The sequence below is a fragment of the Diabrotica undecimpunctata genome, chromosome 5 (genome assembly GCF_040954645.1).
Source record: "Diabrotica undecimpunctata isolate CICGRU chromosome 5, icDiaUnde3, whole genome shotgun sequence".
In the NCBI taxonomy this organism is placed as follows: domain Eukaryota; kingdom Metazoa; phylum Arthropoda; class Insecta; order Coleoptera; family Chrysomelidae; genus Diabrotica; species Diabrotica undecimpunctata.
This window is the reverse complement of record NC_092807.1, coordinates 22,346,483-22,360,283: the sequence shown is the minus strand read 5'-3', so window position 1 is coordinate 22,360,283 and position 13,801 is coordinate 22,346,483. Positions and strand designations below refer to the sequence as shown.

Genomic DNA, 13,801 nt, shown 5'->3' with positions numbered 1-13,801 from the left:
TGTGGTCTTAAAATTAATATTTCCGGCGAAATTCAGCTTGTGCGTATGCTTGTTAGAGGTTCAGTGGCATTTTCGTCTCTGACGACTGGAGTAGATATATTTCAATTTCGGAAAATCATTTTTGAATTGTTGAATGGGTCTTGTGAGAGACCCATTCAACAATTCAAGTATGACCTTCAATAAAAAAATATTTCACTAGATATTTCAAACACTTTGGACAGAAACTATAAGAAACAGAAGCTATAAGAAGTTGATTGTGAACGGGAAGAAATGGACATGAGATGAAGAAAAAGAGTAATTAACAGAAAATAGCTGAGGAAATTTTCCAAAAAAGTAATGCAACTGAGGAAACATGAATAAGCACAAAAAATGTAATAATCCAAAGAAATACAGTGCCGGCAAAAAAATCTTGACACAGGGAATAAAACACATAAATAAAGATAATTGTTATTTTAACTGTACAAATTAATACTTTTACATATCACCCTTGTAGTCGACGACAATCTGGATTCTCTTGGGCATGGATAGAGCAAGGTTCAAGAAATATTCTTCTTCCATGGTCACCAACAACCTCTTCAACTCTTCTTTCAGCTGATTTATGTTGCTTGGTCGACACTCTTGAACCTTATTTTTCATAATATTCCAGGCGTTCTCGATGGGATTAAGGTCGGGTGAGTTACTTGGCCATTCCAATGCGTTGATATTGTGATCATTCAAGAACTTTAATACTGTCTTGGCCTTGTGAGCAGGGGCACCATCGTGCATAAAGTCACATTCGTGAATTTCACACATACCATTACACTTTCAGGATGTTTGATATGAAACATCCTTAATTGTGAACTTTGAATCGTACCTTGACACAGTGTGTAGACGACGAACATATTTGGAGCTTCTTCTTACTAACCTGAACGTACTTTTGTCACTGAACATGACTTTTTTCCATTGTTCAGTTGTCCAATGCTGATACCTTTTACAAAAATCTAATCTTTTTTCTTCATTGCTTTTGTAAGCAAGGGCTTCTTTGCAACACGTAGACTTGGTAACAGTAGATTTTTCTGAAACCAGTGACGAATCGTTCTTGTAGAAATGTACTGAAGAAGATCAGGATGTTTATTTTTGAGTTCTGTGGCAGTTATGGAAGGGTTCAACATTAATTAATGCCTGATGTTGCTGCCAGTACTAGATGATGTTTTTTTAGGAGCTCCAGTACCAGGTTTTCTTCCCGACCGTTTCAATTGATAAATTGCCTCTCTTGAAACACCAATATCACGTACTACCGTAATTACAGAGTCCCCTTTCTTCAAAGTAACGTTAAAGTACGAACTTTCTCCTGTTGCGTGAGTTTCTTTCAACCCATATTTTTTACTTCAATTTAGAATTTAACGATCCCAAACTTTAGTGAGTAAATAAAAAGAAATTGACCACTGATTACTCGCACAAACGTAACGTAACGTAACAGCCAACTGTATACAGTACAAACACCGAGAGTAAACTAAAGAAACTAAGCGGTCAGTAAACTACAGACAGCGCTGTCTTCTTCTTCTACGGCACTACAGCCCAAAGTGAGCCTTGGCCTCCTTTATTTTTTGCCTCCACCCTTGTCTGTCTGTGGCTGCTCTTCTCCATACACGGACTCCTAAAAGTGCTTGTGCGTCGCTGCTTACTGTGTCTTCCCAGCGCTTTCTTGGCTTTCCAACTGGTCTCTTTCCCTGCATTCTGGCGTTCAGTGCTCGTTTTGGTAGCCTATCCTCTCCCATTCGTATCACATGTCCGGCCCATTGCAATCTTTGTATTCTAAAGACAGCGCTGTCGCAAGTATGTTATCCCCTCTCTCCTCAAATGCTAAACAAGCACAGACAGAATGCATGCAATTTTTCTTCAAATTTAGTGATTTAGTATTTAAGAATTACTTATAAGTAGAAAGCTTTAAGAAACTTACAGCAAATAATGGAAAAATATACAATAGATATCCTTGCTACACAAGAAATGAAGCAACTAGGAAATGAAATAATAAAAATAGAAAAGAGCACTGTGTACAAGAGTGGGTGGACCAAGAGATATTTTGGAATGGGATTGGAGAAAGTAAACAAAGCAGTTGTACATTTTCAAGCAATATCAGATCGAATATGTTACTTGACAACAAGGGAAAAGTATAGGAAGATAAGTATCATTAACATACATGCGCCCACTGAAGATAAAGATTTGGAAACCAAAACGGAATTCTACGAAAAGCTAAGCACCCTAATAGGAAATACAGAAATATGATATAAATATCATATCATATAAGTATATAGAAAAGTAACAGGAGGACGAAGTTTGCATAAAGGATCTAATGAGAATAGGAAAAAGCTAATCAAATTTTCTACAGAGAACAAAATGAAGATAGCTAACACAAGTTTTAAGCATAAAGACATTTATAAGGTAACATATACCTCCCCCTATGGAAAAGTAAGAAATCAGATAGTTGATTGTAGGAGTTACAGAGGGTCAGATACTAACAGTGACCATACACTAGTAATAGCTAAATTAAAACAAGGATTACCAATTATTCCAAAACCTTTTTTAAGACAGATTAAATTACCAATTAGGGCGTCTTCAAGAGAAACAGACAGAAAACACAAGAGTAAGAAATAAATAAAAGGCTAGAAAATTCAGTCAAGCAGGAAATAGAAGAAGAATGGCAGACCATACAGACATCCATGTCAGAAGCAATGGAAAAATGGATAGGAAGAGTGCACATAAACACATGTCAAGACTGGGTCTATGAAGAATGTAGGAATATTTTGGTAAGAAGAAATGTATCAAAAGTAGAAAGCGATCCAAAACTATGCAGCTAGAAAAAGAGAAGTTAAAAGAATTTGCAGAAGGAAAAAAAACCACAGCTAGAAACACAATTAAACAACATAGAAGAAACCTACATAAACAAACATTTTTTCAAGAAATTAAAAAATCCAGAGAAACTTGAAAGAATAATACAAAGTATTACAGAAACAAAGAAGATTTACCTCTAGGATAAACTACATAATGGGCATTAAACAAATGGACAGCATACTTCGAAGATCTCTTAGCCCATTGACTGCTGGGCTTGAAATAATTAATTTTTCATTAGGCCAAGATTTCACAAATTATCTTTTGATACCATTATAGAAAAAGTTGATAATTGATTTTTTAGAGTATTAAAACACTATGTGTGTACATAACTGTGTATTAATATGTTATGTTTTATATCTTGAAACAGAACTGAAAAAGTACAAAGAAATTTGAGATTATAAGTTTTGATTTTGTAATTTGAGATTACTAAGTACAAATAAATTTGTAAAGTTAGAATTACTACACTGCAAATGCTGCCATGGATTAGTTAACTACAACTCTGACATTACGCATCTAGAGAACATTAATATATTGTTTGTTTATGAAGCAGCAATTCTAATTCAAACATATTATATTTAATTCTATTGATAAGGGATTGGCAGACTCCCAATTTCATTGGAGAGATGAGAAAGATATAAAGGATGTATGCACATATATGCACCCAAAATATCTGAGTGTGAAACAATGGCAATCACAATTGTCACAGAGATGACTACCCAGAAATGTCCAAATCTTTAAAATAAAGATGTGGCATTCATTAGTAATTATCACCCACTTTTTGAATAATAAAAAAAGCTGGTTGTAGGTAAGGTAATAAAAATAAAAACATTGAAACACTTTTAATAAACTGAAGGTCAAAACTTGTTTTGGATTAGTTACCAGTGGCATACAACTTATTTTAAAATGCTTTGTATGAAATGTTATTCAAAATGCAAAGATGATTACCATGAATGTGATAAGTGGCATGGGAAGCTCTGTAACTCTGATGATATTACTGCATCAGAATTTAAGGTAACACACTTTAAGAACAAAAGGACCCTGAAATTTGTCTATGACAATTATTGTCTTATTTTCAAAATGTACCACTTCTGGAAAATAAAATTGAAAACTTGTGAGGATTGTATTATCACTATTTACAAAAATTGGATGTATGTCTAACACTTCATCTATTTATCAAACTTTTGTAATATTTGTATTTTTTGTAATTTTGTATTTTTAAATATTATGATCTATAATTTGCAAGAACCTATATATTATCCTGATATTGGGTAGTTAAGGTTGGCAAGTTTAAGAAAACACCTTGTCCAGTTTAAGTTATCTTCAGTAATGAAACTGAAAGGAAAATTTGATGTTTTTCACATTTGGTCCCAGTGAAGATAACCTCAAATTAGCTGCCAATTAAGTTTCACAGAACAAAATATTGAGTTGGCAGTGTTGCCATGTCCTTATAATGTATATGTTAATATGCTTCAAATACAAAGAGATAAAGTTTTTAAAATGTACATACTCGTATTTATTATATTATTTAATGGATTCTGCAACTTTATACCTTAAATAAAACATTATTGAATTAATATTTGTTTCATTTAATAATAATTGCAATCATTAGAAAATTTTTTTGGCAATTGCCCTTTGATAGGTTAGAGTTAGAGGATAGATTTGGCAAAAGAGTCAGAACCCTCAAACCACCAATTGCCAGATTGCCACAGATGTCTTTTTAACTTTAATATTTCTACTGACATTTTACTATATATTTTTAAAAACTGTTTTAAAACTATTTACATTTTCTTTTTTTGGTAATTGTTAAGTATTAGTTTTTAAATACCTTATTGCTTTTGATTGTGTATGTTTCATTTGTAATGTAAATTTCAACACTGTCAAACACCAATATTTTGTTATTTCAAACCCTTTTGAGGCTATCTTCACTGGGACCAAATGTGAAAAATGTCCAGAAAATTCTATAAAACTGCCATAATACCAGCTATGATGTACAGAACTGATTGTTATATATTTAAAAAAATGAGGAATAATGAATGCATGTGGTTGAAAATGCTTAAATGGATGAGTGCAGTGACAAAAAAAGGATAAACTGAACAATTTGTGTATTAGGGGAAGTCTAAGGGTGGCACCAATTGATACCAAAATGAGACAGCATAGGTTAAGATGGTTTGAGCATGTTTAGTGTTGAGATTTTAATCACCCAATACGAAAAATTGCTCGTTTGCAAGTTCCTGGGAGGAGTAAGAGAGAAAGATCAAAGAAGACCTATGCTGAGATGCTTAAGCAGGACATATATGACCCAACATAGGAAATTGTTCAGAAATGAAATTAGGGAAGCGAACTCTCATATGGATAAACGCAGAGATAATTATAATAATGTATTTTATATTTATTTATATTGTATACCTAATGCCAACCACATCTATATAACATATAAACCACTGTATAACTATATAATCATCAATAATATATTATAGTAAATAAAAAAACGTGGAATGGTATATGTGGTAACCACAAAAAAACACACAAACACAAGGATAAACGAACATAAAAGCCATTGTCGTTTAGGACATATCGATAAATCTGCTGTTGCTGAATACGCTTTTCGAAACAGAACATCGGATACTACAGTTTGAAGAAACACAGGTGCTGGATAAAACATCACAGTACTACCCACGGTTGTATCGGGAAGCGGTGGAGATATATAAGTACCCAAATAATTTTAATCAGATAGAAGAAGGACTAAAAATTCAATGGATCCATGGATACCAATATTAAAATCCACAAAAACCCCTTCCCACAAAACATGAAGAAAGAAAAGCTACTACAAACGACGACACGCCCCCTCACGCGGAAACCAGTGGAGGGGAAGCTAGTAGAAAATATAAATATGGCCTCTGCAGTACAATGCAGCCAGGGCTGCCAGGTCTAGGGATTTTTTTGATATTTAGTGTAAAATCTAGGGATTTTTGACCGGGTCAAATATTTACCTACATAGGCCTATTATAATAACATTTTCTTTAATTCAGGTATAAAACCACTTTGTATTAACAGTATTAAATAAGCGATCTTACATTACAAATAATTTATTGACGATTTCTTAACGCATTACAATTATCAATTGCATAAATCTGGAGTAAACTACTTAAGGATTCTATTATCAGATGTCGCTAACTGTCCCCGTTCTTGGAATCTTTATTTTATGCTACCAAATAGATTTCTGTCAAAAATAGATTCCTATATATTTTCAGAAAGGAGAAGCAAATTCTGGAGTAGGAATTAGGAGATTTACAAAAATTTTAGGATTTATAAAATAAATAATTAGGGGATTTACAGACTTTACAGTAGGAATCAGGTGAATTATAGGATTCGTGGAAATATATAAATACAATTCTAGGCTTCACCTTCCATTTTTCTTCTAAGTTCTATTTTGTATTAATTAGATTAAGTGAATAATACATAATAATATATTAAATTGAATATTCAAAGCCATAAATAAGTATGTTTTCTGTTTTGCTTAAATTTATTCAAATCATTGCTATTGTACCGTTTACAAATTTAATGTTTTTGAAATAAAGGTATAAAACAACAATTGTTTTAATGTTCAATTTAGCGAGGACAAAAATTTTCACCTGGCAACCCTGAACGCGGCATCAGTTTCAGCTTACAAGCGAAGCAGTAACATCTCCAGAAGATGCCAACCCCAAGTGTTGGCGAAACATCAAGAACTAATCTTAGAAGACAACGGCCTAACAGCCTGAACAAACAGTTTAACAATGTCCAAATAATTTGGAGAGTTGAAATTGCTATGTCCTTGAAAAGATAAATGATATAGGATATTCAAACAGTTTTAATTTTTTAATCTATCAATTCCTAGTTTCCACAAAATAACATGAAGACATAAATTACTTTAATTACTAGCTAAATCATTGTCATTGCTTGAAAAGTAGACATTATTATGTTTATTTTTCTAAAAAATTTAAAATCTAATTCAAAACACTAATACCTAAGTTATAAATATTTGGAAAATTTGCACAAATGAATAATGATAATTGAAATGTATTCAATGAACTTTAACATGGCTATAGATATATTTTAAATTAATATGTATACAGTTTAGTAGTAAGCCATCAAACACGTGTTAATGTTGAATAAACAATAGTAAACAATCCCTCATCCGTTCACGCTGCTCAAAAATGATGCACAGACATGCTTTAAATATTTATCTTTCTGATTATTTATAAATGTAAACATAGCGATAAAGAATCACAATAAAACATAACCCAACCATAATTTTGAAAGAGCTGTTGCAAAGGATTCAAAAATAGACATTAGAAAAAATAATATTGCGTCTTTAGCATTTCCTACCTGAACATCAAGGCTGATTTTTTCCACAGTGCCAGTTCCATTGTAGAAGTCAACGTTAAGTTGATCTCTCGTTAATTTCTCTTCAAAGAATTGTCCAAGGTATCTTTGTAATAAATATGCACAGACATTTTTCTTTATACCTTCTGGTAAAATGTTTTGATACCACGACATTTTACCAGAATAATCTTCATGGAGCACTATTCACGTTCACCCTTTGTTTGATACATTGACATTGACAGTTTACGACGTGCAAAATATTTTGACTAAACAGGAAACAGCTGTTTCCATCATGCGCATCGTGCCAAAAAGTGGGAGGGATAGTAAACAAAAACCAATTTCATAATTTTATTTCATAATTAATAATACACTGAATATACCAAAAATGAAGTAAATATATTAAAGTAATTAACAGGTACGCGAGTATCTGATGGCGTAAATCGAATAATTGAAAATTCGACCATAAAAAATATATGAACGTGGCTGCCGTACTCACTCTCTCGTAGAAACTGAAGAAAATGATCATTTTTTTTTCTTTTTAAATCTGACAGTTCTTGAAATAGGTTAGTAAACTTTTCTGATGAAATTTTATTCTACAGTATTAAATATAAATGCAATTATTTCGTATTTAAGTGATAATTATTTATTTTTCTACATATACAACCATTTTTGACGTGGTGTAAGTATCTTTCTACCACACTTTTCTCTATAACCATATGTTTCCTTGTGATATCTAACTTAAATTACAATATTCCTTTGATGATTTTATAAAAGAATATAAGATATATTAATTCATAGCATACTCAATTATGCTAAAGGCATGTTCAATAAAGTATTCAATTTATTTTTAGTAAAATTAACTAAACAAGAAAATGTCTGGAGATATAACAAATAACATTGAAGCATTAAAAGTAAATGCAACTGAACATGATGATGATGTGGTGGATCCATGGACAGTAACAAGTACTAAGGACACTGGTGTTGATTATGATAAATTGATAAGTAAGTAGGGCATGTTTAAATCCATTCATGCATTATTTGTACATATTTTTATATATTTTAAAAAGTCTTTAATAAAGTTTCATGACATCGCAAATGCTATCATATTTGATTTTCATAAAAATTTTCACAAAACTATAATTGGCAACATTCCTCTATAAATCTGATGAAATTGATGATTAACTGGTGTCATCAAAAGTTAAAATAAAATGTTCGTAACAATTTTCATGTGTATCCTGCAGACATATTTTATTGTATACTTTTCTTAATATATTATTAGAGCATTTTATTCAACATTGCAGGATTAAAACCATTTTTAAATCAACCATAAAAACACTTTTGATACCTTCTATATCCTTACTTTCCTATCTGTTTTCAGTAGTTTCATTTCTTTCATATTTTCCGCTTTTTTTGCCATTCCCGAATTTTATGATAACAAAGTCTTTTTGATCTTCCTCTCTGTTTCTCTCATTGTTTCCATTTATAAGATTTATCTTGTTATTCTTTCAGGTTTTATTTTCTTATGCCATTTTTATTTTGTTATATTATTATTATTATTTTCTGATATTGTATTGCCCCTCTTATAGGTTAATTTCTTGATATGTTCCATATATTTAGTTTTTCCTGCCAGTCTTCATAGAAGTTTCATCTAAGACTTTACTGTTTACTTTTTTTTTGCTTCCCTATGCAAGGTCAAAAATTAAGGTTTTTATTGTCCAAATTTATGGCACTGTGAAAACTAAATTTGCACTGAAACAAATTCACAAACTAACAAGATTGACTTGCAAATTTTGCACTTTTAATTTTGACTTTCAATTAATATTTAAACACATCTGTTCTCTATGACTGTGGATTTGGAACTACGAAATGCATTTATAAATACTTAATAATATGTATTAAAAACCTGTCAAATGATCATAACATACTGCTAACTATATTTGCAGATGAGGTTTAAATCATGAAATTCAATCTTTGTTATAGTATTTGCCATATAATAGACTACAAGCCTATGTGAGATTTTTAATGAATCATGTAAAACAATAATACTACAATATGAACTTTAGAAACTATGCTGTCAATTCTTATGGGTACATGTAAGTCAAAGGTATGATGAACCAATCAAGGGGGGAGGAATACATTTTGGCCAAACATATTTGTAAGGCATTTATGACCTATAACCTAATGCTATACAAAAATTTTGGTACCAAGGGAAAATTTTTTATTTTTGGAAAACTTTTTCCCCATTTTCAGCAATTTGACATACCTAGTATGTCATAGCATTCATATACAAATTTCGAATCAGTATATAGATTAATTTTTTGCAACGCCATACATTTCAGCTGGAACAGTGGTGAGAAATCTAAGGTACTACCCTTAATTTAAACCCCAACGCTTTGAGTACCTATAAGAATTCCCAGCATAGTTTCTAAAGTTGTTATTACATATTGTAGTATTGATTTATAAATATATGATTTATGTTGGGTTAAATGACCCCTAAAATGTCCCATGGACTATGTAGTATATAATAATCAATTAATCAATAATCTTTCCATGCAATAACATTTAGTAAACAATACTCTTTTTAACTTAATTCAAAAACAGTCGTTTTTTTTATTTTCTTTGTTTTATTTCCATTTTAGAAAGATTTGGCTGTTCCAAAATAGATCAGGAACTGTTAGATAGATTTGAAAGAGTAACTGGAAAGAAGGTGCACCATCTTTTAAGAAGAGGTATATTTTTTTCACATCGAGATATGCATTTAATCTTGACAAATTATGAAGCTGGAAAACCTTTTTACCTCTATACTGGAAGAGGCCCTTCATCCTCATCAATGCATGTGGGACATTTAATTCCATTTCAGGTAGATAAGAATTTTACCATATCTGTATATTTTCAACTTCGTGTAAGAACTAGAACGACATATATATTTTTTTACCCTTTACTAGAAACTATGAACAAGTTACCTAGTTTTTGCAAGGTGATGATAATGAATTTGTTGTCTACTCTTTGTATGTTTTTAGATTTGTAAATGGTTGCAAGAAGTTTTTAATGTTCCTTTAGTAATTCAACTTACTGATGATGAAAAATCTTTATGGAAGAATCTTACTATAGAGGAAGCAAATCGATTGGCATACGAAAATGCCAAAGACATCATTGCTATAGGTTTTGATCCAGACAAAACTTTTATTTTCTCAGATTTTGACTATTTTGGGTAGGTATATCTGTTTAGTTAAGAAATTCAGTATTACAAATTAATTAAACAGGTCGGATTAAAATCTCTTGAATGTTAAATGTCTACGCAAAGAATAAAATATAGACATTTGAGATGTGATGCTATCAGAGAATGCTGAAATTTTCTTGGAGTACACACACCAGCAATGAATATACTAAATAAAGCTAGGGAACTCCTAAATATCAAAACAGGGAAAGTTTGCTTTGGACATGTAACGAGAGTAAATAAATACTAAATTTCTTGCCTAATTATCCAGGGAAAAGTAGAAGGTAAAAGACTAATTATAAGAGAGAAATATAAGAGGTTGGATCAGACTGGTGTAGAGAAACTTTTCCATGCAGCAAATGATCGAGAAAGGTTTAATGACATTGTCACAGTAATAGACAAAACTTGTACAATAGGTGTGCCACCAAAACAAGGTGTAAAAACCAAATTTTATTAAAGGTCCAATGTGAAAGCAGGTTTAACACAAATGTTAAAAAATCACTATAATGATAAGCAGGAAAACTCAACATAACATAATATGTGTCAAAGAATAGTTTATTTTACTATGACATAAAGGAAAAAATGTGATGTTTTAAGTAGTTGAGATGATTGAGTCACTGAGATGTGGCTTGTATTACATAATTATATATTCCTTATAATTGACTCCTACTCTCTAAAGAATCTTAATGGGGTGATTCGCGACTGGTACTATTGGCATAAATATAACATTCTGTGAATGTTTAAAAAATTTTGATATTTAAAAAACATGCTCAAAATTTCATTATTTAAATTTTTTAATGTACACATTGTATATTTTTATTTATGTTTCTTAAATAAACTTGTTTTATTTTTAGACAACGACCACAGTTCTATAGAAATTTAGTTGAAATCCAAAAGCATGTTACCTTCAACCAAGTTAAAGGTATATTTGGTTTTGATGACAGCACAATAATTGGAAAAATTGCCTTTCCAGCCGTTCAAGCCACGCCATGTCTCTCGACCTCTTTTCCTGATATTTTCGGCAACAAGAAAATTCAGTGCTTTATACCCTGCGCTATAGATCAAGATCCATATTTCAGAATGACGAGAGATATAGCCCCAAAATTAGGATTTCCAAAGCCAGCTTTAATATTATCCAAGTTTTTCCCCGCTTTGCAAGGAGCACAAACAAAAATGTCAGCTTCTGATCCTAACAGCACTATATATTGCAATGACACTCCAAAGCAAGTGAAAAATAAGATAAATAAATATGCATTCTCGGGTGGACAAGCTACTATTGAAGAACATAGGAAATTAGGAGGAAACTGTGATGTTGACATTTCATATCAATATTTAAGGTTCTTTATAGAAGATGATGAAAAACTAGAGCAAATTAAAAAAGATTATTCAAGTGGAGCGATGTTGACTGGAGAATTAAAGAAAATACTTATTGAGACTTTAACGCCCCTAATTCAAGAACATCAAAAAAGAAGAGCAGAAGTCACAGACGAGATTTTAAAACAATTTGTAACACCTAGGAAGTTGAATTTTGATTATTAGATGTTGTTATTTACAATTTTTAATTTATTTTTTACCAAAAATGCTTTAAAGAAAATAAAAGATATAATATTAAATCGCTTTTATTCCATATATATCCATATTTAAGTACAGACATTATATGTCCTAATTCCAAGCCTTTCTGCCCAGTAGACCACTTACCGATTTTTTTGATTTCCATAGACTCCATAATCTTGAATTATTCGAAATTTATTTGATGCACTTAATTCTATTTAAGAAAAAAAAAATTAACTATCTTGAAATGTAGTTTTTTAGTTGATACATTGCTTCTCAATTTAATGTGTCATATATTTATTTTTTTATTTCATTTTTGTGTGCCCCAGCTGAAATAAAAAAGTTGGTAGCTCAAGAAAGGAGAGCTAGGACCAAATGGCACTGAACCCATGCCCCAGCAGACAAGACTACATTAAACAGGCTAAGCAATCAACTAAAATTTAAACTCAAAAAGGCACAAGAACTGTCATTTACAAACTACATAACAAATCTTAACCGGCATGACAACTCAATGTGGAAACTGATCAAAAACTCCAAAAAACCTAAAATTCTGGTACCTCCATTTAGAAACCAACAGAGACTAACACTACAGTGGGCCAGAAGTGATGAGGAAAAAACAATGCTATTTGCCAAACAGCTAGCTCAAGTATTTACTCCCAACAACGAAGCTCCAAATCTTGAAATTAAAAGAGACAAAAATAACATTTCAGCGAACATACCGGTAATAAGACCACTAAACAAAAACGAAGTTCAACAAGATATTCAATATTTAAACAGAAAATCTGGCCTGGACAAAATAACGCCCAAGATGATAAAGGAACTACCAAAAAAAGGAATCATACTAGGTACTCTCATCTTCAATGCCATTCTACATTCAAATTACTGGCCAAAGCTCTTTAAAACCGGTAAAATAATACTAATTAAAAAAGCGGGAAAAAATCCAAATGAGGTTTCATCATATAGGCCATAAGTCTACTACCAATTGCATCCAAATTGGCTTTCAAAAAGAAAACAACGATACAGCAGGTTCACAGAATAGTACACTCCATAAATTCTGCAATGGAAAGCAAACAGTACTGCACAGCTGCCTTTCTAGACGTTAGTCAAGCCTTTGACAAGGTTTAGCACAAGCCTGATTTTCAAAATCAAGAAATATTTTCCCATCACCTACCTGAAACTGTTAAAATCCTATCTAAGTGGGAAAGAATTCCGAACAAGAATGAATGAAAGTAATTCTAATAATTTTCCTATAAAATCTAGTGTCCCACACTTGGACCAATATTATATGTGCTATACATAGTAGATCTACCCTCCAATAATGAAACCATCACTGGTACGTTTGCAGATGATCCTTGCAGTCGACGAAAATCCAACTACAGCATCTAACATTCTACAGGTACAACTAAATGATCGAGACGTGTCCAAACAAGTGAAGAATTGAAATGAATGAAACAAAATCAGTAAAAGTGACTTTTAACTTGAGAAGAGACCAGTGTCCCCCAGTTTTACTTAACAATATCCAACTTCCTCAATCATCTGGCACCAAATACCTAGGAATACACCTTGACTCACAACTTAATTGGAAAGAACATATTCTTAAGAAGCGGAACCAAATTATCCCAAGAATGAAAGATTTGAACTGGCTAGTTGGTATTCTTGTCTATAAACCCTATCTGGACGTATGGAATCCAACTCTGGGGATGTACAAGCAAGTCAAATATAACCATAATTCAAAAAAGAAGCCAATCAAAAATACTGCGAACGATAACTGAAGTGAAGACCTAAGAATCCCGATCA

General features: G+C 31.7%; 2 protein-coding genes across 3 annotated transcripts in view; one reads left to right on the top strand and one right to left on the bottom strand.

Moving 5' to 3' along the window:
- The window catches only part of Atg2 (Autophagy-related 2), a 117,461-nt gene extending 109,971 nt beyond the window's left edge, over positions 1 to 7,490 (bottom strand). Inside the window, exon 1 of the mRNA XM_072531643.1 lies at positions 7,240 to 7,490. Coding sequence (XP_072387744.1) covers positions 7,240 to 7,410 — 171 coding nt within the window. The 5' untranslated portion in view covers positions 7,411 to 7,490. The remainder of the gene's footprint in view (positions 1 to 7,239) is intronic.
- Positions 7,491 to 7,621: 131 nt separating this feature from the next.
- TrpRS (Tryptophanyl-tRNA synthetase) lies at positions 7,622 to 12,066 on the top strand. Of its 2 annotated transcripts, none has more exons than XM_072531646.1 (5): positions 7,622 to 7,799; positions 8,088 to 8,238; positions 9,876 to 10,096; positions 10,257 to 10,447; positions 11,308 to 12,066. In XM_072531646.1, exons 2-5 carry the CDS (start codon positions 8,109 to 8,111, stop codon positions 11,990 to 11,992), a joined length of 1,227 nt encoding a protein of 408 aa, XP_072387747.1. In that variant the 5' UTR covers positions 7,622 to 7,799; positions 8,088 to 8,108; the 3' UTR covers positions 11,993 to 12,066. The 2 variants fall into 2 exon arrangements, with proteins under 2 accessions (XP_072387747.1, XP_072387746.1); XM_072531645.1 differs by having other exon boundaries at positions 7,781 to 7,915.
- The last annotated feature ends 1,735 nt before the right edge of the window (positions 12,067 to 13,801 follow it).